At 40.6% G+C, this 27556-nt stretch overlaps 1 protein-coding gene across 1 annotated transcript; it reads right to left on the reverse strand.

Moving 5' to 3' along the window:
- Positions 1 to 3144: 3144 nt before the first annotated feature.
- LOC128419199 (uncharacterized) lies at positions 3145 to 13087 on the reverse strand. The gene is made up of 5 exons (XM_053399619.1): positions 12760 to 13087; positions 8374 to 8493; positions 5654 to 5803; positions 5025 to 5171; positions 3145 to 3314 (listed from the first exon to the last, which is right to left on the reverse strand). Exons 1-5 carry the CDS (start codon positions 13085 to 13087, stop codon positions 3145 to 3147), a joined length of 915 nt encoding a protein of 304 aa, XP_053255594.1.
- Positions 13088 to 27556: the final 14469 nt, after the last annotated feature.

Consider the following 27556-nt stretch of genomic DNA (forward strand, 5'->3'; position numbering starts at 1 on the left):
AATATCGGTGGTTAAGATGAATGTATTGCCGAAGATGTTGTTCTTATTTCAAGTTTTACCAATCCTTGATAATGTCAAATGTTTTAAAGAATGGCAGAAGGTAGTGTCTAAATTTATCTGGCAGGGGAAAAAACCTAGAATTAAATATAAATTACTTACAGATATAAAAGAAAGAGGGGGCTTTTCCCTGCCAGATTTGAAGATATACTTTGAAGCTGCTGCATTCTGTTGGATCAAGGATTGGATTCAATTAGAGAATGATGATGTGTTAGACTTGGAGGGACTGGATAATCGATTTGGATGGCATGCATATCTATGGTATGACAAGGTAAAGGCCCACAGGGGTTTTAAGAATCATGTAATTAGAAAGACATTATACAATGTATGGACTAGATACAAAGATCTCTTAGTAAGAAAAACACCAAAATGGATTTCACCAATGGAAGCACAGGCCCCAAAAAAGTTAAATATGGAAAAGAAATGGTTGAGGTATTCAGATTTGTTGTTAGAGAATCAGGAAGGTTTTAAATTAAAACCATTTGAACAAATTAAAGATAAAGTGAATTGGTTGCAATATTATCAAATTAACGAATTATATAAGATGGATAAGAGAAATGGTTTTGCAACAGAAAAAACCAAATTGGAAACGGAGTTGTTAGATACTAATGATAAGAATATGTCTAAAATGTACAGTTTGTTGTTGGAGTGGCATACAAAGGATGAACAAGTTAAATCGGTCATGATTGATTGGGCAAGGGATGTGGGACATAATATAATGATGGAGGACTGGGAGAGGCTATGGAGGAAAGGGGTTAAGTTCACTGCATGTACGATGTTAAAGGAAAACATTATGAATATGATGTATAGATGGTACTTGATCCCTGTAAAATTAGCAAAGATTTATCACAAAAGTGATAATCTTTGTTGGAAATGTAAAGAAAAAGAAGGTACTTTTTTCCATATGTGGTGGACTTGTCCCAAGGTGAAAGACTTCTGGGAGAAGATTTATAATGAACTGAAAAAAATGTTGAAATATACATTTATTAAGAAACCAGAGGCCTTTCTCCTTGGAATAACAGGTTTAGAATTGCCCAAGAAAGATGTTAAATTAATTTGGTCATGTGGCAGGATTTAGATTAAATAAGCTAAAAACTAAGGTTTTAGAGAAGAATTTAACATCAATGGAAAAAGAAAGGTTTCAGAATGAAACAAGTTTAACTGTGGTTAAGAAAGTGAAATACCTTGGGATTAATATGACTGCGAAAAATCTGAATCTTTTTAAAGATAATTATGAGAAATGCTGGTCAGAAGTTAGAAAAGATTTAGAAATTTGGTCTAAATTGAAGCTTTCCTTGTTGGGTCGAATTGCAGCTATAAAGATGAATGTATTGCCAAAAATGTTATTTTTGTTTCAGACTTTGCAGATTGTGGACAAGATGGATTGTTTCAAGAAGTGGCAGAGAGAGATTTCCAAATTTGTCTGGCAGGGCAAAAAACCCAGAATAAAATTTAAAATATTAACCGATGCAAAGGAAAGAGGTGGGTTTGCCCTGCCAGACATTAAACTTTACTATGAATCAGCAGCATTCTGCTGGTTGAAGGACTGGCTGCTTCTTGAGAACACAGACATTTTGGATCTGGAAGGTTGTAACAATGTTTTTGGGTGGCATGCATATTTGTGGTACGACAAGGTTAAGGCACATAAAGCATTTAAAAACCATATTGTCAGGAAAGCATTGTTTAATGTCTGGATAAGATACAAAGACTTACTGGAAAATAAAACCCCAAGGTTCCCGAACACGGGGTGAGCTCCCGTTGCTCTGTCCCAGCTCCTGCCAACCTAGCAGTTCAAAAGCACACCAGTGCAAGTAGATAAATAGGTACTGCTGTGGTGGGAAGGTAAACAGTATTTCTGTGTGCTCTGGTTTCCGTCACGGTGTCCCGTTGCACCAGAAGCAGTTTAGTCATGCTGGCTACATGACCCAGAAACCTATCTGTGGAGAAACGCTGACTCCCTTGGTCTGAAAGAGAGATGAGCGCCACAACCCCATAGTTGCCTTTGACTGGACTTAACCGTCCAGGGATTTTTTACCTTTATTCCCCAGAAGATACAGCCTCAGACTCTGGCTTATCTGATGGTTGCCTGGCTTCCAACTCTTCCTCTCTTCCTTTTGAGAACAAACAGATTACTCCCTGGGAAGGTGGGGTGGGTGGGCTGTCCTCTCTAAACCCAAACAGACAGCTCGCATCTGCAGAGTTAGACCTTTGCTAACTCAGCTCAATTTCTGAGGGGGGCTGTGTTCCTGACAGCCCCTATGGATTCAGCCACCTAAGATGGTCACCACACCTTGCCCCATGGGTGGGACCATCCTGCACCTTGATATGCCAAACTATACATTCAGCACCCTCACTATGTAACCTGCATCACAAATACCAAATGGGGGAAAGCATTTACAGTTCTGTGACTCCAGTGTATGAAGTCTGTCATAGTTGAAGGATGCTATCGCCGGATTCCCTCTGTAGAAAAAGTTTGCCTACATGGAGATAAGGTTCCTAAATATTTACCCATCTACTTGCTTGTTTGTCCTATCTATGAAGATGTAAGAGAAGGTTTGTTCAAATATTTAAACCTCCCAATTGAGAGATGGATTGGGTATATGATAAACTTTTTATTAAGGGACAAGTGCCCATACACCTCTGAAAAAGTGGTCTGTTCTGCCTTTACAGTGACGATTATAATGAGAGAAATTTTATGTTTTATGTATTTTAGAATTTTGAAATTGCTTCAGCTAAACCCATAAATAATAATTGCATTTGCATCTGAAACAGAACTAAGAACCAAAATTTTATTTCCCATAACCATTTATTATGCTTTGTAATGATCACAATGAAAATTTAACTATTTGTTAATGATGCAATAAAGGGTTCTTTGTATCGATACAGGCTTCTTAGAATTCACAATCGCCACATTTTGACCCATTTTTCTCTTCCCCTGGCTTCCCTTTACCTCCACCAAATACAAAAAAGAAAGAACCACAGACCCTGAGTCCTGGATTTCACCACTAGGCCTCCAATTTCCCCTCATTGCCATGGATTTTGCAATACATGGATTTTGCAACAAGGGGGAGGTCTACACTGTCCTATTTACCCTTCATGTTCAGGCTGGTGTGAGATTCCTGAAGCATTATAACATCTTTTTTGGGTAATAAAAAGGATAAATCCCCCAGTTCCAAACATTCTTCTGTTTTTCCGGACGGCACAAAAATCTGTTGTTCCACAACCTTGGAACGTGAAATCGTGGTGTTTAGTAAAACCTGGGGGGAAAGAAAACAAATAGTGACATAAGGCCTTTACTCAGGGATTAGAAGATTCTGTCTGTGATGGTGAATGATAATTTTAATTAGTTAGTTTTAAAATGTGTATATTTAAAAAATCTGAAAAATATCATAATTTCATTGGAACATGAATATACAAAATTTTCAACATCAGAAGTTAAGGTAAAAAAATAACTCATATGTAATTCAGAATTGCCATTATACCCAAAGGAGTCTCAAGACACAAATATTATTAATAAACAGGTTGTATTTATAAAATATAATGAAAGTAGAGGATCTGAAAACAGGCCTAATTAACTAGATTAACCAGATCAAATTCTAGTGTGCAGCTGAGTACCAATAAAATGGGAGGAATTGTATCCCTGCCATCTCCCTGCCATGTTAAAAGCCACATGCTGTGGCCACACAACAAGATTTGAAAACAACACTCCCTCCCTGGTGTGGGAGTTTGAACCTGGCGTGAGTCAACAGCCACACACAAAAAAAGCTGGAGGTGCACTCCATTGTCTCTCAGGACAGTTGGATGCCCACTGAGGCTTCCTCATTGCCCCACTGTGATCTAAGCATCCAGAGAATCCTCCTTTTATTTTACGAGTTTCATGTTAAACACAGCTAACATGAAGTAGGTGAAAAGGGGGGACTGCAAAAGCCAATTAGGAACTCCTCTCAGAATTCTTACTCAGCCCTTAGAAGAGAAATTTGCACAGCCCAGGCTATAAAGGGCAGGAGAAGGATAAGAAGAAAGAATGTAGGGCAGAAGCAGCTCGAAGGGCCTTGATTCTGCCTCTTCCTTTATGGGGCAAATCAACCCAGATTCCCTTCCCCCATTCATTCCAAATTCTCTCTTCTTTTCAGAAAGGAGGGATTTGGCAAATTTCTCTTGTCTCCAAACAGCATTATTCCTCAAAACTATGTTGATAGGGAGATATCCATCTAAGGCTGGATCTAGACACATCAAAAAAGTCATTCAGTTAAATGCATTGCAAACTTCATACAAGCAAATGCGATTGACCAAAGACGGGATTCCATCATGCCATCTGGTGTCACAGTGTTATAAAAAATATAAAGTGCTATATCTTTACTAATGTAGCTAAATCATGACATCAGCAAAATGATGTATTCTTGTGGAACTGAGTATATCCTCCCTCTCTTTGTCCTCCTAAATGCATTTGGGAGGATAAAGAACACATACAGGCAGAAGAGAGCGGAAATCCTGTTGCACAACTGTAAATCCTTGCACTAATGGCTGAGTTAGCCAGATACTGCTCATTGTCACAGAATTTAAGTAAACTTATTACATGCCTTTTACATAATGTGCTTTTTGAGCAAGAGGGACACATTTTGTCCTGGACTGCAACCCAATGGTGGAGAGATCCAGAAGCAACTGAGGTGAAGCAATGAATGCACTTTTTACTTTTGTTCATAAGGGTGTTTTATATACACATCTCTCTCTGAATCCTCCTTCTGGACAAGCGAGGCATTATGAGAGTTAAAGTACACATTCCTGGTAGGCAAAACACTAAGGAAGGTTGCAGAGTGGGGCCAGTGAGAGATGTGGTCCCTCTCACATTTTTAGTAATATGCAAGGGAAAGGGAAGACGGGGGGAGGGAGAATAGGAGAACAGGAGGGAGTTTGCATAACCCAGCCAATGACTAGGCCCTTCCCCCCTGTCTGAGTAGCAATGTTACCTATCTGAAGAGCTCCTTTAAAAACAACACACTGGGTCTCATTCTCAAGGCAGTTGATGGTCTTCTGACTTTTACACTGTGTGGTTCCTTTGGAGAAGCAGGCTGGGCATTTCAGGCCATTTTCAGCCAGCACGTTGCGATCAGGAACTGCCAAAATCAAAAGTATAGTGAGCATATTAATGGTTTTATCTGTTTTTGTATCTGTATATTATTGTAATTCACCCAAGGGCTTTACAGTTTTGGTGGGGCACCAGCAAGTATTATTTTGAAAATAAGATTATCTAGACCCAGTCTGGGTTAAGGATTGGCATTGGGACAGATTCAGGAGAGAGGCCTGGTTGGAAAGGGAACCCATCCCTTCTCAGGCAGAGATGTAGCTGCCCAGTAGGTCCCTCTTCTTCACAGTTTCTCCTCATGCCTGCTTCTTCATCCTGCCTTCCTCTCCACCCCTTGAGAGGTCCTGATAGTGCTGAATGGCTCGACCCATATAGCCATCTGGGGCTGCTCACCCCTTTTGAATGAGGCCCAGGTCCTCTGAGTACTGCTGATTGACTACGTATCCAGCCTTTGGCCAAATCCAATGCAAAGCCCTAACATGTTGTGGATTTTAAAATTATACAGAAACTTACGGCTGAGAGTTGCATTGTTACACAGTTCAGTGTTGCAGCAGTGCTTCTTCATCTCAAAGAATTTACCGTCCCCTGCAGTGAAGCTGTAATTGCCTGAGAAACAATGGTCGGATGTCGTGCATTTATTCAAAAGTTGCACTTGGAGTACCACTATGAAAAAGAAATTGAAAGAAATATCTAGATCTGGGGAAAATATTCATGACTATTGCTCCTAAGGTACATTCATTGTAATAATTCCAATTTTCTTTGATGTCTGAATCAGGACCTTTTCAAAGTAACAATATGGAAAGTATTATTAAATTTGGCAATCTAAAGTGAGGTGCTGTTTGTTTCTTTGTTTAAATGTGTGTGCACTGCTATAACAAAAAGGAAAAAATATCAAAATATTTTCCAGTAATAATACATAAAAGATACAAGAAAAACCACATTAAAAGTAAATCAATAGATATCAATTAACCAGTGTGGAAAGATCTATTCTTAATGATCTGCATAGCCCAGGTGGAACAGAATAGTTTTCTGCAGGCATTTATGAGTTCAGCTCTCTGCCACAAGTAGTAGTCTCTTGCCTCCATAATCCATAGGACCAACCTCTTTGTTATGTTTGCAATTAATTTGTATAATGCTTTAAATTTGGAATGTATGCAGAACTTCATTTCACATCAAAATTCTAGCACAAGGACTCATGCCTTCTCCTATACATCTGACAATACATGTGCCATACACTGCATTCTCTCTGCTAGTCGATCATAACAGTTTGCAGGGTGGGGGAAATGCTTCCCTGAACTCCTGTTGCCCAGTGCAAGAAACTTGGCAAGACATTGCATTGCACCAGCCTTACTGCCCATTTGCCCCTCTCCCTCCAAGAATGTACCAGTGATGTTGGAACAGATCCCACCCAGATGTTGGAACCATCCCACCCAGGATTGCCCCAAGGCATTTTGGCGCCTCAGACGAACCAGAAATGGCACCCATGTCCTTCTAGGTAGAAGGGGTGGGTGAATCAGGATCAAGCAAGGGGATCAAAACAACCTTAACCAATGGTTGAAGTATGAAAGAAGTTCATCAGGTTGGAGGGGCCCACACTGAATCAAGCTGGGTAACGGAAACCCTTTTTAATAGGTGAACTGCAAGAATACTTCCGTAATGATGGTTCCTTCCTAATCATTTCATCACTGAGAGTTATTTCAAAATTTCTTGAGGGGAGAGGGGGAGCCATGAAAGTGTGAAGCACCTTCGTTTCCCATCCCAATTGCTCAGCTTTTTTTATAGATCTGTGACAATTTCAATGTCATTTATGGCAAAGGGGATATTCATGTTATATTCTAGGCTTATTGTCTAGTTTGATAACCAAAACTAAATTGGAGTTCATTATTCATTTCATGTTGATGCAAATCAAGTTCCCTAAGCTTGGAGATAAGCGCCCAGATTCAGCCATTGGTTGTGATCAGGTGATGTTATATTCCCCATTTTCATATGCAAGCTATTGCTTACTTCAGGATTGGGAAGCTATGATCCTCCAGATGTTGTTGGACTACATCTCCCATCATCCCTGACTGATGGCCAGGCTAGCTGAGGCTGATGGGAGTTCTAATTCATCTATAGCTGAAGTGCTACAGCTTCCTAAACTCACTTTTTTCATGGGTGAGTTGCCCTACCATAGACTTCTATATGCTGTAGAACCCTAATCTAATCCAACAGCAAAAGACAAAAAGGCAGGAAAATCTTACTTATATTTGTACGCAGAACACTGGCAACACAGGAATCTTGCTTGGAGTCACAAATTGTTTTAAGATAGCTATTGTAGGTCATTCCAGTCTTGTTATAAGTAAATCTGCATTTCAGAGGTAATACTGAAGACAGAAGCAAAAGTTTACTTCATGGATTATTATTATTATTATCATTATCATTATTATTAGTTGATTTTGCAGTTTGCTTAATGAGACTAAGAAGAGGAGGTGATAGTAAATTAAAAGGGGTTCAATTTTGAAAGCATTTTAACAGAATAAAATAAAAGGAAAGGAAATGAGTAAAACACTCATTAATTAAAACTCTTGAAGCCATTGCCGACAACACTAGTTTACAGAAGAAGTAGAAGCTGTAAAGAGACAGTCTACTTAGGTCTCATTCCAGTCAGGAGGGGAGAGATTCTTCTAGTAAGAGAAGACTCCCAAACCAGTGAAACCTTGGAGTGCCTCAGGAGCAGGGTTGTCTAGGGGTGTGTAACTGACAGAAAGTACCACCTTGTTAAGAACCAAAGTATTAAGTGTGAAACAACTGAGAAAACCTTGAAGTGAAATAACATTGTAAACTGAAGAATCCTAAGTTTTATCGACTCGTGTCATGAACTTTCTTGTTAAATAAAATTGTTATTGTTAATTTGAACAAATCCTGCCGGAGACTCCTAATTATTAAGTTTTACTTCACGCAAATCCCCTACAAAATAATCTGAGGTAAACTGTGGAAATCCGTGGGATTGGTTTTCTGTGAGTTGTGTGCACTATACTTAAGTGAGAGGACGAGCCCAACGGTGCCAGAGGGAAAAGGGTCGTCGGGTCCATCATAATGACATCACAAGAAATATTCATGACTTAACTCTCTGCTACTTTCTCTTGGTAACCCTGCACTCCTTGCTCTCTGGGGTGTTGATCTGCACTTCTAATTCCCCTTCTCTCCCAAGCTGCAAGTGTCCTCCAAAGGTAATTAAATGTTTCCCAACTTACCTGGAGAAAGCAGGACCAAGAGGAGGCTTGCGCTCAGGAGTGCCTTCATCATTCTCGAAAGATTAGAAGACTCAGAGCAGAGATGAATCAACAAGGGAATTGGTGCAGGTAGAGGCTTACCTGGAGTTATTTATAGGCCATGGTCTCATGTCGCAGGCAACACTTCGGAACAAATGGTTCAGTGAGGATAAAGAGGAACATACTGAATGGTTCAGTGAGGATAAAGAGGAACATACTGAAATTCAAAGCTCTGCGTAGGAATTGTCTATGATCTCATTAGTTGTTGATAGACACTTCTAAGATTTATTTTTCGATATAGATAATTTACAATTTACAATGTCAATGATGAAGGCATTCAAGAAAGCAATTTAGAGCCAAATAGGCAAGAGCAAAAGCCCTGAAGCCACCTACAAAATAGCCCCTCAAAATGGCCTCCATCTAAGGATTCCTCTTAATAGTAATAATACTAATTTTATTATTACTACTCCCCACCCTATCTGACTGGGTTACCTCAGCCACTCTGGGTGCCTTCAAGCATATACAGAAACATAATACAACATCAAACATTTAAAATCTCTCTGCACAGGACTGCCTTCAGATGTCTTCCAAAAGTTCTATAGTTACTTATCTCCTTGACATCTAATAGGAGGTCATTCCATAGTGTGGGTACCACTTCCAAGAAGGCCCTCTGCCTGGTTTCCTCTATCTTCACTTCTCACAGTGAGAAAACCTCCAGAAGGCCCTCAGAGCTAGATCTCAGTGTTTGGGCTGAATTGGGAGTGGGGTAGAGATGCTCCTTCAGGAAAAGCCTGGATACCAGATCCATTCCAGGAAGGCTGGAAAGTGTGGAATGGGCTGTGGATGCAATGGAGACTTTAAGCAGTAAAACTGATCCTGCTGTCTTCGACGTGGTTTCCAGAGGGTGAAAAGAATGAAGTGAGACCTCAGGAGTTGAATGTGCCAATGGCCGAGTGTGCCAGGTATGAATCAGCCACTTACACAACTACGAGGAAGGTCTCAATTGGAGCCAGCAATGGCCATGGAGCTTTCTCTGTTAGGGAGCTACACAAACATGGCTATTCTCTCTTTTTTAAAAAAAGAAAAGAAAATCTTTTTTCTTCAATTTTACACGATTCATTTGAATGCAAACATTAGTGACAATCATCAACATTTAGGATTCTCTCCATCCCTCCATGGTTTCCATTTTCAAATACTTTCTACTGCATCATATATTTTCTCTATTTTTCTTAAAATAATCCATTTTTAGCTTAGCTTTTAGTACATTGCAAGCGTTACTCAAATCCTGTCAAATTTTTAGTTCTTTACAGTGTTCTCCTAAGTAAATTGTATATTTTTTTCCATTCCTTATTAAAGTGACTATGTCCTGGTTTCTGATTTCCCTGGTCATTTTCGCCATTTTGGCATTGTCCATCATCTACATCAACCATTCACGTCTGGTCAGGACTTTTTCCATCTTTTTCCATCTTTGGGCCAGTAGTATCCACGCTGTTGTCCTCGCATACATAATCTGCTACTTTGGCATCTCTACATCTGAAATTCCTAGTAAAAAAGCTTCTCCCCCCAAAAAAACGTTTTTTTAAACATTTCTTCTGCTTATTATATATCATTTCCCAGAATGTTTTTGTTATCTTGCCCATCTACCACATGTGGTAGAACGTGCCTTCCTTCTCTGTACACTTCCAATATACATTTGAAGTGTCGGACACGACTAAACAACAAGTTCTATATATCTTTGCTAATTTTGTAGGGGTTACATCATTTTCATATAGTTCTCCTTCAATGCACAGCATGCTGTAAATTTTAAGTCCTCCCTCCATAACTTTTCCCAAGATGAAAATTGAATATTGTGCCCGATATCTTTTCCCCATTGTATCATTACCGATTTAACTTCCTCATCTTTAGTATGCCATTCTAGCAACAACTTATACATTTTGGTAAGTAACGTCACATTGCATTCCAGTAAATCTTTTTTTTTTTAAATAAAATTTTTATTAATTTTCCAACATATATTATAACACATTACAAACAACAATACAAAAACAAACAAACATATAAACATGTATAATTTCATAACCTTTTTTCCTTATACCCAATTTCGACGACTTCCCCATGCCTCCCTTTTCTGCATCCCTGTTTTAAACTTTTTCAGCAACCCCTGATCTCAATTACTTATAATTCACTTTCTTTAACCTTTTTCTCTTACCCAATCATTTATCGCTGCAAATCTGCTTTACCTTACCCATGACATTTTAACACTCAATAATTTTACAACAGTTCTTAAGATAAAGTTTAAATTTCTTCCAATCTTCTTCTACCGTCTCTTTCCCTTGGTCACGGATTCTGCCCGTCATCTCAGCCAGTCCCATATAGTCAATCACCTTCGTCTGCCACTCTTCCAGCGTGGATAGTTCTTGTGTCTTCCAATACTTTGCTAGAAGAACTCTTGCTGCTGTTGTAGCATACATAAAAAACGTCCTATCTTTCTTTGACACCAATTGGCCTACCATGCCCAGGAGAAAAGCCTCTGGTTTCTTATGAAAGGTACACTTAAGCACCTTCTTAATTTCATTATAGATAATTTCCCAGAAGGCCTTAATCCTTGGGCACGTCCACCAAAGGTGATAGAAAGTACCTTCAGTTTCATTACATTTCCAGCATTTATTATTGGGCAAATGATAGATTTTTGCAAGCTTGACTGGGGTCATGTACCACCTACAAATCATTTTCATAATATTCTCTCTTAAGGCATTACATGCCGTAAACTTTATACCGGTGGTCCATAACTGTTCCCAGTCAGCAAACATAATGTCATGACCAATATCTTGTGCCCATTTAATCATAGCTGATTTAACCGTTTCATCCTGTGTATTCCATTTCAACAGCAAGTTGTACATTCTTGACAAGTTCTTAGTATTGGGTTCTAACAATTCTGTTTCTAATTTTGATCTTTCCACCTGGAAGCCAATTTTCCTGTCCTGTTTGAATACTTCATTTATCTGGTAATAGTGAAGCCAGTCTCTTACTTTGGACTTCAATTTCTCGTAACTCTGTAGTTTCACCTTTCCCCCCTCTTGTTCTATAATTTCCCAATATTTTGGCCATTTGGATTCCATATTAAGTTTTTTCACTTCCTTTGCTTCCATTGGTGACAACCACCTGGGGGTTTTATTTTCCAACAAGTCTTTATACTGAATCCAGACATTATATAGTGCTTTCCTAACAATATGATTCTTGAAACCTTTATGAGTCTTTACCTTGTCATACCATATATATGCATGCCAACCAAACCTGTTATTGAACCCTTCCAAGTCCAAAATGTCTGTGTTCTCAAGAAGTAGCCAGTCTTTCAGCCAGCAAAAAGCCGCTGATTCATAATACAGTTTTAAGTCCGGCAGGGCAAACCCCCCTCTTTCTTTTGCATCAGTTAATATCTTAAATTTTATTCTGGGCATTCCAGTAAATCTTTTTCAAACCTTGAAATTTCCTTACTAAACCCATTTTTCTTATCAATGTTAAAGACATCATTCAATTGATGGTATTGCAACCAATCTGTTACTAAATGTCTTGTATCTTCAAATCTTTTCAACTTTAATTGTTGTTCTATTTCCATTAGCAACTCTTTATACGTTGCCCATTCACTTTTTGCATTAGTTTTTTTCAAGCATATTGCTTCCAGTGAGGAAAGACACCATGGTGTCTTCTGCTCTAACAGGTTTTTATATTCCTCCCATACTGCGAAAATGGATTTCCTTACCAAATGATTTAAAAACCATTTGTGCACTTTAGTCTTCTCATACCAAATAAATGCATGCCATCTAAATCTATTATTATGACCCTCAAGGTCTAAAATATATGTATTAAAAAAATTATCCACTCCCACAGCCAGCAGAGACAGGTTACTTCATAATATAACTTCAAATTTGGCAGTGAAAATCCACCTCTTTCTTTGGCACCTGTTAATAATTTATATTTAATCTTTGGTTCCCCACCACCACCAGATAAATCTAGAAAGATATGTTTGCCATCGTTTGAAGTGTTCTGCTCCACTGACTATGGGTATGGTTTGAATTAAAAATAACATTCTTGGCAATACATTCATTTTCATTGCTGAAATTCTTCCCCATAGTGCTAAATTCATCCTTCCCCAAACATCCATATTTTCCTTTATTTCTTTCCATAGTTCCATACATAGTTATCCTTAAAGAAATTTCTGTTCTTAGCTGTCAACCAAACGCCCAAACAGTTCACCTTTTTTTTTAATTGTCAATTGTGTTGCTAGTTGTAACTCATTTTTATGTTGTTCTGTCATATTTTTAACCAGTACTTTCATTTCATTTTTATTTATCTTAAATCCCGCTACCTCACCAAATTCAGATATTTTATCTAGGACCCTTGGTACATTTGCCAATGGGTCTTCTACGGTCATTACAAGGTCATCTGCAAATGCTCTCAGCTTATATGCTTTGCACTCAACTGTTATACCTTTTATTTCTTCATCAGATCTTATATTTCTCACCAGGGTCTCTAATACTAAAATGAACAGTAATGGTGACAGGGGCCAAACTCTGTCTTGTCCCTTTTGTAATTTTACATTTTCTGATACTACATTATTGACTGTCATCATGCTCTGTTGGTCTGCATAACTTGCGTCAATTCCCCTTAGGAATGATTTTCCAAAATTCATCATCTCCATATTCCCCTCCCCCCATAAAGGTCCATGACACATTATCAAAGTCCTTCTCTGCATCCACAAACATCAAAGCTGCTTGCTTTTCATTCCTGACTTCCAGATACTCTATTGTATCAATTAATTTTCCTTATATTATCCTTCATCTGTCAGCCAGGAAGAAAGCTAGCTTGATCTTGATGAATTAGCTCTTTTACATCCTTCATCCATCAACAGTTGTCCCAGAAAATCCTGTAGTTTTTTAATAATATTTTGCTGATAAATCTGGCCCTGGCAATTTACCTAATTTTGAATGGTTAATTTCTTGTTGCCCTTCCTGTATTATTATTGGTGCATTTAAATAATTGATTTACTCTTTTGGAATCTATGGTAATTTACTGTGCTCTAAATTATCTCCAGTTCTATCTTTATTTTCTTTACTGGCTCGATATGGCTCTATATAATATTTTACAAATTGTTGTCTAATGTCATTCGGGTTATCAATTATTTTTCCTTCTACTTTCAATTTATTTATTGCATTCAATTGATGTTTCTTTTTTAACTGCCAAGCAAGCAGTTTTCCTCATTTGTTCGCTTTTTTTAAAAAAAATCTGCCTTAACATTTTAATCTTTCATTCAATTTCTTGGTTCACTAACACCTCTGAATCTTTTCCAGGTTTTTAAATCACTTCTTCCAATATTTCTTTCTTTTTACCCTCTTCAACCTTTTTTTGATAAGCATTTTGTTGAGTAAAAAAACCATCTCATCACTGCCATGGCCATTCTCTCAACCAGTCAAGTGGTTTAATGCTCATCATTAAAGCAGAACAACTAATTTAGTGCTTTGGTTGTTCTACTGCAAACAGAGTGCTTGAATGGTTTGTGATAAGGTTTTTAAATTTCCTCTCACTATGGCTGAGACCGCCAACCATATTCTTCAGTGTGTGGCCGTAGCCCTCATTTGCTACAGACATGTGCCTAAACTGCTAATACTATGACCTCCAAGATCTATGGGAAGTTGCTTGGTCCTTGATGGATAAAGGTATATTCTGAACTAGTGTCTCTGTCTTTGCTCTTATTTGATGTGGGGTCTTAATGAATTGGAAAGAGCAATATACTTTTTTCTGATCTTCCAGGCTGCTAATCAAAGTGCAATGAAAGCCTCAAGGTTCTGCTCAGATGACTGCTGCAGTGGTAGAGCTAGACATAGCTCAGGACTGTTGAAAGGTTCCAGGGACACACTGGTAGACACTGAATAGAAAACAATGAGTCCAAGATCATTACTTAGAGCTAATTAAATCATTTTACAGAACTTCGACCCTCCTTGTTCCAATTGTGTCAGATGGTTAGGACAGAGAGAGATACTTTAACTCAGCTGATCTGTTTGATGATGGCTGCCCTAATCCACATTGTCTTGAATTGAAGCCAGCTCACTGTTTATACCCGTTTGAAATACAATCCTGCATTTTCAAAGAAGAACCCTGGCTGTGCTCTTTTTTGCTCTTCAAGATATGGCAACCCTAACTGGAGGCAGTGATGGCTACCAACTTAGATGACTTAAAAAGAGGATTAGAGAAATAGAGGGCAAAGTTACCCACAAAAGCTATGTTCTACCTCTATTGTCAAAGGAAGTTTGCCTCTGAATTCTTGGTGCCTGCCCCTTCATGGATCATTGCCTTGCCGTGGCAAAGGGGCTTGAATAACTCAGAGAAGCTATGAGCTATGCCGTGCAGGGCCACCCAAGATAAACAGGTCATAGGTGAGAGTTTTGACCAAACATGATCCACCTGGAGCAGGAACCGGTAAGCCACTCCAGTATCCCTGCCAAGAAAACTCCATGGACAAAGACAACAGGCATATAAAAGTTATGACACTGGAAGATGAGCCCTTCAGGTCGGAAGGCGTCCAACATGCTACTGGGGAAGAGTGGACGACTAGTACAAGTAGATTCAGAGCTGATGAAGCGGCTGGGCCAAAGCCGAAAGGTTGCTCAGCTGTGGATATGCCTGGAAGCGAAAGGAAAGTCCAATGCTGTAAAGAAAAATATTGCATAGGAACCTGGAATGTAAGTACCATGAACCTAGGTAAGTTGGATGTGGTCAAAAATGACATGGCAAGAATAAATACTGAAATCCTGGGCATCAGTGAACTAAAATGGACGGGAATGGCGAATTCAGTTCGGATGACCATCATATCTACTACTGTGGGCAAGAATCCCGTAAAGGAAATGGAGTGGCCCTCATAGTCAACAAAAGAGTGCCAAGAGCTGTACTGGGATGCAATCTCAAAAATGATAGAATGATCTCGATACGAATCCAAGGCAGACCTTTTAACATCACAGAAATCCAGCTACTCTTTTCCAACAACACAAGAGACGACTCTACACATGGACACTACTAATAACAAGGCCAGTGGAAGCGATGATATTCCAGCTGAACTATTTAAAATTTTAAAAGATACTTTGGCCAACTCATTAGAAGAGAAGACTCCCTGGAAAAGACCCTGATGTTGGGAAAGATGGAGGGCACAAGGAGAAGGGGACGACAGAGGACGAGATGGTTAGACAGTGTTCTCGGAACTACCAGCATGAGTTTGACCAAACTGCAGGAGGCAGTGGAAGACAGAAGTGCCTGCCGTGCTCTGGTCCATGGGGTCACAAAGAATCGGACACGACTAAACGACTAAACAACACTTGGTGCCTGGGAATTGCTGATGGACAGAATATTGTCAAGTCCAGCTTTCAGGCTTCCCACAGGGATCTGTTGTGATGCTGGACTTGAGGGGTGATTGCCATGATCCAGCACGTTCAACTTTAACTGGTGAGGGATTGAGCAATACCATCATTTCCCACCACCCAAGGTATTTTTTAACCACACACAGCACAGAAGACACAGAGGGCATTCTGCACTAAGCTGTCTATCTTGGGGTGTCCTTCTCTTTGCGTCATGATTTTTGTTAGGACTACTTAGCAGTGCTTATTGGCTTTGGGAAGAAGGGGATAGTACTTAGGACCCTGTCAGAATCCCCACCCCTTCTGCCAGAAAGCGTACAAATGCCTCCTTTTGCTGCTTCTTTCAGACCAGAAAGAAGGGGCTTGCCCAACCAATGCACTGTTCCCACACCTCTGTATTGTTTAGCATGGTCAGTAGTCAAAACTATCTGTGCATGGAAGAAACATTTACTCAGGAAAGCCCTCATAAGCAAAGGAGGAATGAACCAACAGATGACCTATGGAACAAGAAGAGGCTGACTTGGAGGGATTTATGGGCCAAGGAAAGGTGACCAAGGATTCCAACTGGGAAGGACTGTTCCAGTGAGGATCAGGAAATTATGGAAATAGAGAGAGCATGCTTTCCCAGAAATCCTATATTTCCATATTGTAAAACAAAGCTCTTATTTCATATTGGATGCAATCTTTTTAAGGAACTCTGTGGAAGTCAGCCAGGTGCCTCTTCCAGTCCAACCACACCTACACTGCCAGTAAATGGGTACTTTAAATAAATGTGTTCCTCCCTTGGGCTTTATGGTAAAACTGAACTGGAAACAACCTAATCCTAATGAGGCACAAAGTAATCAACAATTAGCATGTCACACACATGCTCTTCCCAGAAATCAAGTGAACCTGGAACCTGCTTGTATCCATGGGGCCATTCAAGTTTGTGCCGGCAGTTTTGTAGCTTATCAGTACAGTGGTGCCTCGCAAGATGAAATTAATTCGTTCTGTGAATTTTTTCGTCTAGCGAATTTTTCGTCTTGCGAAGCACGAAATCCCATAGGAATGCATTGAAAATCAATTAATGCGTTCCTACGGTCAAAAAAAGTCCAAACAAAGCCAAATTTGGTACAACAAGAGTTTATTAAGTGCTCTTTAAAGTCACACATACTGTAAAGAGCATTTCAAAATTCAAACCCAGATTTTTTTAAAAAAAACAGCAGAGTGGCCCAATGGTCACAGAAAATCATATAAATGCAGGAAAAAAACACAAGCTTCCAGATTCTTGCAAACCCCTCCCCAACTGTTCCCCCAGCCACCCAGCACACAGAAATTCAAATCCAGAATTTTTTGAAAAAATCAGCAGAGTGCCCCAATGGCCACAAAAAATCATAAAAATGCAGGGGGAAAAAACACAAGCTTCCAGATTCTTGCAAACCCCTCCCCAACTGTTCCCCCAGCCACCCAGCACACAGAAATTCAAATCCAGAATTTTTTTTAAAAATCAGCAGAGTGCCCCAATGGTCACAAAAAATCATAAAAATGCAGGAAAAAAACACACAAGCTTCCAGATTCTTGCAAACCCCTCCCCAACACCAAGTCCTTGAATTCCAAACACCCCAACCCAAAATCCAACCCCCCAAAAAAAAGTTTTAAAAGCTTAACTTACCAAATGGCTGCAAAAGAAGTTTTGGAAAAGCTTCAAAAATCACCAAAGTCTTTAAAAACCTCAAAAAAGGCTACTATGTACACTGCATTCTATGAGTTGCTCCTCGAAGTCAAGTTGCAACTGTATTAATGGTGTTAAGAAAAAGGAAACAAACTTGCAAGATGTTTTCATCTTGCGAAGCAAGCCCATAGGGAAATTCGTCTTGCGAAGCAGCTCAAAAAACGGAAAACCCTTTCGTCTAGCGAGTTTTCCGTCTTGCGAGGCATTCGTCTTGCAGGGCACCACTGTAATTCCACATTACAAGTGTCCTTACATCCCTGCCAAATATTTTAACCATTTACAGTGGTCTTTTAAGTAAATTACAAATTTACTCCAGCCTTTAGTAAATACTTGATCTTCCTGGTTTCGGATCTTCCCCATCAGTTTTGCCATCTCTATATACTCCATCAGTTTCATCTGCCATTCTTCTTTTGTTGGTACTTCTCCTTCCATCCATCACTGGGCTAGCAGCATTCTCACTGCTGTTGTTGCATACATAAAAAGTCTTTTGTCATCTCTTGGTAACTCTTCACCTGTTATACCTAACAAAAAGGCTTCTGTTATTTTAATGATGGCTCAAGATTCTCAGCCCTCATGCAGAAAAAGTCAAAGCCTGAAATGAATGCTGGGGAAAGGGAGTTCAGTGAGGATGCTGAAGAATGTTAGTAAGTGAAGCGGCCAAACTGTGTGTTGGAGCTTGGGGCGGGGAGGCATCTCCAGCCCTCCTTGCCTTTCATTATATCCTTCCCCCATCCCTTTCTGTTACTCCAAGCCAGAAAAACAGCCTAAGTTTTCCTGCTTGCCACATGCATTAGCTCTCACATTTCCAAGGATCCTGTCCACATCCTTGGGCTATACAAACTGAAAGTTATCGATTATCACTAGCAAGCAGGGGCCAAAGTTGCATCCATATCTGGAAAGTCATATGCAAGATTGGGTCATCTGTTTTACCAGTGCCTGCCTAGGAGGGTTTAAGAAGAGGATATTGGGGACTCAAGTTCAATTTTAACCTAAGGAACTGAAGCCAAACCACTTATAACATGTATTAGCTGTTTTATTTTAAAAGCCTTATGCTATCACTTGAGGCTTGTAGCTCCCAGGCCTCCTTTAATTCTGAGGTGGTATAAGGTCAGGCAATCCATCCTGCTTCTCTTCCCTTCTGGAATGAAAATGTTAAGTAAGTCTTGCCAGAAAGCCAATGGAGAATGAGCAACAGGTATGGGCAAGGTCTGCTAAAATACCTGCCCCCTGCCTCCAATCCTTCCAGCCAAATATATTTATTAGTGAGGGATGGGGTACAAACTTGAGAAGCATCCTTGGCTATCAAGGAAGGCGTTGCATTGCTATATAGGCCTAGATAAATTAGTTTAGCTTCTCCAGGACATCAGAAATTCTGCTGAAGCAAAGCATAATCTGCATCAGCAAAATTCTTCAGTTTAATCATCAAATTGTAGAGTTGGAAGGGACCCCAAGGGCCATCTAGTCCAACCCCTCAATTCCCCCCCCCATGGGACTTGACCATGAGATTAAGAGTCTCGTGTTCTACTGGCTGAGCTAAAGAAAACCCACATCAGCAATGAAAGCCACAGTTGGATAGACCTAACTGTGGACTAGTCACATTTATGGAAGAGGCTATCAGGGGCTATTAATTCTGAGGGATGTACTGTTTCCAGTTGCTGGGGGAAAACAGTTGGAGTGGGCTACTGCCCTCCTGTCATGATAGTCCTGCACCCATGGACATCTGATCAGCCACTCCAAGTAGGATGCTGCTACACTGCAGGGTTCTTCTTGTCTTCTGAAAATGGAGCGTGGGATTTGAAGCAGGTATAAACAACTAGCTGGATTCAGTTCAAGACAACGTGGCCAAGGACAGTCATCACTAAACAGAACAGCTGAGTCAAAGTATCTCTCCCTGTCCCAACAATCTGACATAATTAAAACAAGGAGGGATTAAGTTCCGGAAAATGATTTAATCAGCTCTCAGTGTTGATCTTGGAGTCCTTGTATTCTATTCACTGCATACCAGTGTGTCCCTGACATCTTTCAACAGCCCTGAGCTATGTCTAGTTTGGCAGCTGAGCAGTCACCTGAGCAGTCACCTGAGCAGTACCTTGAGGCTTTCATTGCACTTTGTTCAATATATTGCTCTTTATCCATGAAGGACCCAGCAACTTCCCATAGACTTTGGATGTGACAGTAAAAAAGGAAAAGGTAAAGGAGCCCTGGATGGTTAAGTCCAGTCAAAGGCGACTATGGGGTTGCGGCTCTCATCTCGCTTTTCCACAGACAGCTTTCCAGGTCATGTGGTCAGCGTGACTGAACCACTTCTGATGTAATGGAACACTGTGATGAAAGCAAGAGCCCACAGAAACGCCGTTTAGCTTTCTGTCACAAAGGTTCCTCTTTATCTACTTGCACTAGTATGCTTTCAATCTGCTAGGTTGGAGGAGCTGGGACAGAGCCACATGATTTGTAGCTACTGAGAGTCTTATTCTCCATCAATTTGCCTAATTCCCTTCTAAAGCCATTCAGATTGGTGGCATTCACTATGTCTTGTAGAAAATTCCATAGTTTAATTGTGCTCAGATTTAAGCTTGTAACCAAACAGTGGGAAGAAAATATATTTAAGTGAGAGTCTGGATGGGAGGAAAAGTTGGCCGTGGGAAATGGAGGGTTCACCTCCCCACCTCTTGGAAATAATTAAACCTGTGTTCTGGACAATGGCTTCAAGAATTTTAATTAATGGGTGTTTTATTTTATTTTATTTTATTAAAATGCTTATTAAATTGAACCGCTTTTAATTTAAAAAATTTTATTCACTATCATCTCCTCTGCTGTGTCTCATTAAGCAAACCACAAAACCAAATAATACTGATGTTAATAATCCACAAAGTAATATTTTGCTCCTGTCCTCAGCATTACCTCTGATGTGCAGATATATCCGAAACAACAATGACACCACATGGCAATTTAACAAGACGTTGTGACTCCAATAAATATTCCTGTTCTGCCAGTGTTCTGCGTACAAATCTAGGTAAGATTTGCCTTACTTTTTATCTTTTGCTGTTGGATTAGATCCAGGTTAAGATCGTTTAACTTAAGGGTTCTTTTATCTCTTTTATGTATTTAATGTTTATGTGAAAAACATTTTGATATTTTTTCCTTTTATGATATTGCACTGCACACACATTTAAATAAATAAACAAAAATTAAATAGCACCTCTCTTTAAATTACCAAATTTAATAACACTTTCCACATTGTCCAGATTCAGGCATCAAAGAAAATTGGAACCATTACATTGAATATGCCTTAAGAGCAATAGACCTGCATATTTTTCCCAGATCAAGATATTTCTTTCAAATTCTTTTTCATAGGGGGACACCGAGTGCAATTTCTGAATGCATTCGCAGTAACCAGGTACTGTGACTCAGGTGAATATAGCTTCACTGCAGGGAATGGTAAATTCTTTCAGATGAAGAGGCACTGCTGCAACACTGAACTGTGTAACAATGCAACTCTCAACTGTAAGTTTCTGCATCATTTTGGAATCCTTAGGATGTTAGGGCTTTGCACTGGACTTGGCCAAGGGCTGGATCCTTAGTCAAGCAGCAGTACTCAGAGGATATGTGCCTCATTCAAATGGGGTGAGACAGCCAAAATGGCTAGAGGTTGGGTTGAGCAGTTCAGCACTATTTGGGCCTCTCAAGGGGTGGAGAGGCAGGCAGGATGAAGAAGCAGGCAGGAGGAGAAATTGTTTTAAAAAAGGACCTACTGGGCAGCTACATCTCTGCCTGAGAAGGGATGGGTTCCCTTTCCAAACAGGCTTCTCCTGAATCTGTCCCAATGTCAGTCCTAAAACCAGACTGGGTCTAGATAATCTTTTCATCCAATAACACTTGCTGGTGCCCCACCAAAACTGTAAAGTCCTTGGGTGAATTACAATAATATAACATACAGGTACAAAAACAGATAAACCCATTAACATGCTCACTATACTTTTGATTTTGGCAGTTCCTGATCGCAACGTGCTGGCTGAAAATGGTTTGAAGTGCCCAGACTGCTTCTACAAAGGGACCAAAAACCTAATAAAACAATTTTTAAAAAAAGAAAGAAAGAAAAGAAACTCCAGCTAGGAGCATAGGAAGTGGGGTGTGGTGGGTGCAGTCCGCCTCGGGTGTCACCCTGATGGGTGGTGACAATATTGCAGGTGGCACTCACCGCAGGGCCTGCAGCATGCCCAAGCCATGCATCTCAAGAGCCCGCAGGGTCCACACTGTCTGCCCACTGCCTCCCCCCCCAGCTGTAGGGCACCATCGGTGTGGGCGCTGCGCGTGCGCTGCCAGGCGGTTCGCCCTGTCCCTCGGCACCCCAGTCTTCCTCCACCACTGACTCCAGCCATCATTAGAGGAAGCTGATCTCTTAGAGTTCTCCATGATCCTGCAAACAATGGCCTGGTGGCCCTCTCTGTTGGCACATGCACCATCACCCCAGCAGGGCCGATCCTGGGTTTTGGCAAAGTGGGCAGCTGCTCCCCCCTCCCCACAGCACCATGGGCAAGAAACGCTCCCTAGAGCACTTGCTGGCCAAGCAGCATTGGGGGATTTGTATGCCAGCCAACCAGTTGATATTTTACCACACTGCCCCCCCAACACCATGTTTGGTCGGATTGTTTGCTGCCACGAGGAGGCGATATTCAGCGGTGATATTGTGTGTGATTTGTGGCTATGTTAAGGGTTAAGAGAGCCAGTGTGGTGTAGTGGTTAAGAGCAGTAGACTCTTAATCTGGTGAACCGTGTTCGTGTCCCCGCTCCTCCACATGCAGCTGCTTGGTGACCTTGGGCTAGTCACACTTCTCTGAAGTCTCTCAGCCTCACTCACCTCACAGAGTGTTTGTTGTGGGGAAGGATGGGAAAGGAGACTGTTAGTCGCTTTGAGACTCTGTAGGGTAGTGATAAAGCTGGACATCAAATCCAAACCCTCCTCCTTCTATTTTATCATATGACATCATCCATCAAACTCTGAGGGGTTGGGCATAAGCAATTGACAGGCGGTATTATCCTTAAACAAGTGCTGCCAGGTTGCTCAGTCCGTGGAATTTGGGGGACGGGACACTGTCTATGGCACCCTGTCTGAAGGCATCTAGGAGAGACAGACAGACCGGTTGTCATGCCCTGGCCTATAGTTCAATTTCAGGAGAGATGAGCTGGATGAGTTCAGGAAATCTCATATTTAAAATCATGATTTCTGTGCTAATCACACTTCTGCCTGTCTGGTCAAATGTGCTCCTTGGCAAGGCTTCCCCAAGACATGTTGCCCAGAGCCAGCCTATTAGCACAGTTGGCTCTGGCTGGCTTCAGGAGTTGCTCTCTGCCGTGGCACCACGTCAGCAAACAGCAAGCAGCTCCTGAAACCAACCAGAGCCAACTGCACTCCCAGGCTGGCCCCTTCTGGGCAACGGCCATTCGCCCGTTACTCCCGAGCCTCCCGTGATCTGTCAAAACAAAGGGGGAAGGGGAAGGAGATCAGGGAAGGCTCGGGAGTCACAAGCAGGTTCATTTATGTTTCACAGAGTGTGAAAGAAGGGTTTTGCACCTTTATACAATATGCATGTGTGCTTGGGCCCAGAGGAAAATCTCAACCTGGTGCCAGTAACCAGGTTGAGAGGTGGAGAAGTGGCCATCTCCCAGGGTGAGTGGCTGGATGAGGAATTCTCCAAGGTGAAAATGGGGAGGGCATGTCATTGGGAGCCAGGGAGTGTGCTTGCAACTTGTCAATGCTGTGACTTGTTTGCAAAAAATATTGAGGAAGTAATTGCTTGCATCCACTGGAAACTTGACCCCTCTGTTACTGCAGATGAATCTCAAGGGGTATGCAGAGCACAGTCTAGCCCTGTTGTCTATTGCCCAAGAGGCCACTGAAGAGGTGACCTGATTTTGGGGGAAGGGGCCAATCTGGTCTCTCAGGAGTGCAGTGCAGCTGTTTCTGCCACTGAGGCAGCAGTAGTGGGCAAGGAATTCTCTGGAGGCCAGATCTCCTGCTCTTATGGATCCAGCCGCCTAAGATGGTTGTCACACCTAGCCTCATGGTTGGGATAGTCCTGCACTTTAGAATGCCAGACTACTCATTCAGCCCCCTCACCCTCAGTATGTAACCAGCATTACAAATACCAAATGGGGAAATGCTTTTACAGCTCTACAACTCCAGTGTATGAACTCTGTCATATGAGACTCTGTGTATGAACTCTGTGCAATGTATTTTGTTTTGTTTTTAACCTCTTTTATGTATTTTATCTTTTGTAATCTCTTTGGCTAAACCAATAAATAATACTTGCATTTGTATTTGAAAGAAACAGATCTGAGATCCGGCATTTCCCCCCCCCCCATAACCATTTATTTCGTATTGTAATGAACATAATGAAAACTTAAGTATTTTTTATTGAAACATTGCAGGGTTCTTTGTAGTTATAATACACAATCCCCACACAACTGTCATGGAAATTCTACTCAATATCAATCCAGAGAAGATCCCAATGTATAGTTAGCAGAGTAAAAACTTAAACACGTTTCAGGATTCCCCCAAAAATAGACCGGAGGCAATTAATATTTCATCCAGCAGAGTTTTACTGCTACTGAAGGCAAATGAACACAATGGTCACATATACAATGCATTCAGGATTGGCACTGTCCACAAGAAATCCAGTTGCAGCAGACTTCACATAAACTTACAATAACTTACAATAAGTCTAAACCTTAACACTATATACGGAACTCCACACCAGAAGGAAGAGATATAGAAAGAGAAATGAAACCCGGGCTCCTTCTGGCCTCTTAATATGACCTTAAAAAAGATTGATAGATAGATAATACTTTATTCGGCTATAAGCCCACAAGGTAAAACCAATCAATAAATAAAATAGCATTTTACATTCTAAAATATCAACTAAAATATTTCAACGCATAATCTCCTTCACGTTACATACAATCTCTAGATGTACCATATTGTGGCCTTGAATATAAAGATGGTGGATAGAGTTTACTAGATTTTTAATAGTCATGCAGCATTCCATGAAGTCTTTTATATGAAAGAACTGAATTCAGGAATCTGGCAATCTGTAATGTTCTATAAGAGTCAATGTCCTGGAGTAGATAGGCTAGATGTAATTCAGGTGGTTTAGCAACAGTTTCCAAGATGATTGAACTCAGAATCCTTGATCGGGGAACAATATATAAAGGACAATTAAACAAGATATGATAAAGAGATTCTATTGATTTGTTGTCACATGCGCATAAAACAGAGGTTTTACCGTTAGTAAATCTATTACTCAGCACATTTGAGGGGAACACATTAAATCTGGCTCTAACAAAAGCGAATCTATGCGACACAAACGATAAGGTAGACAGATATCGAGGTATCTGGGACATAAATGTAATGCCCTGATTTATCGGGGAACATGTTCCTCCACCTGTAGTAAGATTTTGTGGCAAATCAACCTCCTCCAATCTTTGTTTGATGACCTTTTTTGCTGTAATTAGATCTAAATTTAGTATATCGGAAGGAGAGATTCCATAAGAGAACAGTTTGGAATGGATTTTTGTTGCCCATGGGCTGGTAAGATGGTAATTGGGCAATTTATGCCAAAGGGACAGCCAGTAATTAAAGGCATGTCTCCACATCAGGATCTCTAAGGAGGGGGTCTTAAGTTCTAAGCGAATAGCCGAGTTGCTTACACAGGAGGGTAGTTTCAAAAGGCGTCTGAGAAAAAGATTTTGCAATGTCACCAGAGGCATGAGGTTTACAAAAGCGCCCCATAAAGGGACCGCATAGGCCATAGTTGCAACCACTTTTGCACTATAAACTTTTAAGGCAGATGGAACATGCATAGCCCCCTCTGTAAAGAAAAAGCGTAATAGAGCGTAGATAAGGGCTTTTGCCCTTATTTTGTAAGTATGTGATATGCGCTTTCCATCCCATATTATACTGAAAGTAAATTCCTAGATATTGAAATTGTAACACAAAGCTCTTCTTTCATATTGGATGCAATCTTTTTAAGGAACTCTGTGGGAGTCAGCCAGATGTCTCTTCCAGTCTAGTCACACCTACATTGTCAGTGAACAGGTACTTTAAATGAATGTGTACTCACTGATGGTTGCCACATCTCTTTGAGGATCAGAAATTGGTGTTAAAATACACTAGCTTAGACTAAGTCAGATTTGTTGTTTTCTGTGTATGTATTTTCCCAAATGTTCCCTAATTCTTAAGTGACCTTCTTCTATGATCTTTTATTCCTAGATGGTAACAGGGTTCTTACTTCACAGTTGTTGTTGTTGTTGTTGTTGTTGTTGTTGTTGTTGTTGTTGTTGTTGTTATTTAATAAATATGTATTCTGTACTTTTTGTGCTTATTTGGATACAGTGTTGATTCAAACCAGAACATCAGCTCTCTTTGTGCATTCTGGGTGATATATTTTTCTGGAGACAGCTCCTGCTTTCTGGGTCACCCAGATGTCCTTTGTACCCACAGGTGTCTCCTGGACCTGAAGGGAAGAATGGCTAGCAAGAGTGGTGACATCCCAATATTCTGGGAGTTTGGCCTTTTGTTGAACAGAAATCAGAAGCCAACAAGATAACAAGCTCTTAGAATGATGGGTCCTTTTCATAAGCTACAGGAATGAAAAGTTTGTAGATAACATCTCCTCTTATGACCTATCTTCAGTGATCTGCCTTCCGAACAGCTTTCATCTGCATTTTAAACAAAGAAACATTCCTATCTTCCCCATATTTCTATTTCCCCTCTCCTTCCTTCCTCCTTTCCTTTCCTTTTTCTCTTATTACCCCCTTTCTTTTCTCCTCTCTTTCCTACTTTCATGCTGTTCTCTCTTTTATAGACCCTAACATCATCACCATTACCATCATCTCTGCTATTATTTCTATTTAAATATACCTCTTTCTACTCATTTCCTTTGTATAGGTGTGTCTTTCGTATTTTCTGATACTAACAGTATTCAGCTATCTCCAAATCTCAGAATTTAAGATATCTCAACCACATGATAATATGAAAGCATTGGTCTGAGCTTTTACAATAAAATAAAATGAAAAAATAAAATAAAATAAGGCTTAATGTGCTGCCAGTGGTGGTGAGGGAAATCTCAACCTGATGCCAGTAACCAGATTGAGAAGTGGAGAAGTGGACATCTCCCAGGGTGAGAGGCTGGGTGAGGTATTCTCCAAGGTGAAAATGGGGAGGGCATGTCATTGGGAGCCAGGCAGGGTGCTTGTGACTTGTCAATGCTGTGACTTGTTTGCAAAAAATATTGAGGATGAAATTGCTTGCATCGACTGGGAACTTGACCCCTCTGTTACTGCAGATGAATCTCAAGATGAATCTGTATTTTGTTCTGAAGTTGTTCTATGGGTTTTTGGACCTCAATAAAGATTATATATATATATATATATATATATATATATATATATATATATATATATATATATATATATATATAAAATCTCCACAGGAAACAAGGAATGGAGGAGACTAGCAGCACCTCCTAATTCTCCAAGAGCCCACTGAAGAGGTGACCTGATTTGGGAGGGGAGGTGTAAATCTGGTCTCTAAGGAGTGCAGCTGTTGCTGCCACTGTGGCAGCAGCAATGAGCAAGGAATTCCTTGCAGGCCAGATCTGCTGCCCCTATAATTATCTCTGGCAGGCATGCAGCCTGATAAGCGGCAAGGACTCTCTGTCAGTTTTATGTAAGTTTGTTTACAAGAAAAACACATCCATAGCATGGCATGCCACAGACAAAGCACAGCCTCTCTCTTCTCCTTCTCTCTCGCTCTGCCACTGAAGTCTGGAGCCTGCCTCCCCCAGTTCGTCTCTGGGCATACTGCCAAACCTTCGCACTGAAATGTCAGGAATGCCAGCCATCTTTAATGGCTGCCTGCCTGGCCCCCTCCTTCTGATCCTTCATTCCATAGCGTGGTGATCTAGTTGCAGAGAGAAGCCTGTACCATGCTCTCTAATGAGGAGAGTGCGCATCCTGGCCAGCTCATCCAGTAAGTCCCCATTAAGCCCGGCTC

Source organism: Podarcis raffonei, chromosome 8 (genome assembly GCF_027172205.1).
Source record: "Podarcis raffonei isolate rPodRaf1 chromosome 8, rPodRaf1.pri, whole genome shotgun sequence".
In the NCBI taxonomy this organism is placed as follows: domain Eukaryota; kingdom Metazoa; phylum Chordata; class Lepidosauria; order Squamata; family Lacertidae; genus Podarcis; species Podarcis raffonei.

Coding starts and splice junctions, on each gene's coding strand:
- LOC128419199 (XM_053399619.1), bottom strand. CDS start 13,087: ATGGAGATGATGAATTTTGGAAAATCATTCCTAAGGGGAATTGACGCA. Junction 8,494..12,759: donor AGATAAAATATCTGAATTTG/GTGAGGTAGCGG, acceptor AAATAACTCCAG/GTAAGCCTCTACCTGCACCA. Junction 5,804..8,373: donor CTTGGTCCTGCTTTCTCCAG/GTAAGTTGGGAA, acceptor TCTTTTTCATAG/TGGTACTCCAAGTGCAACTT.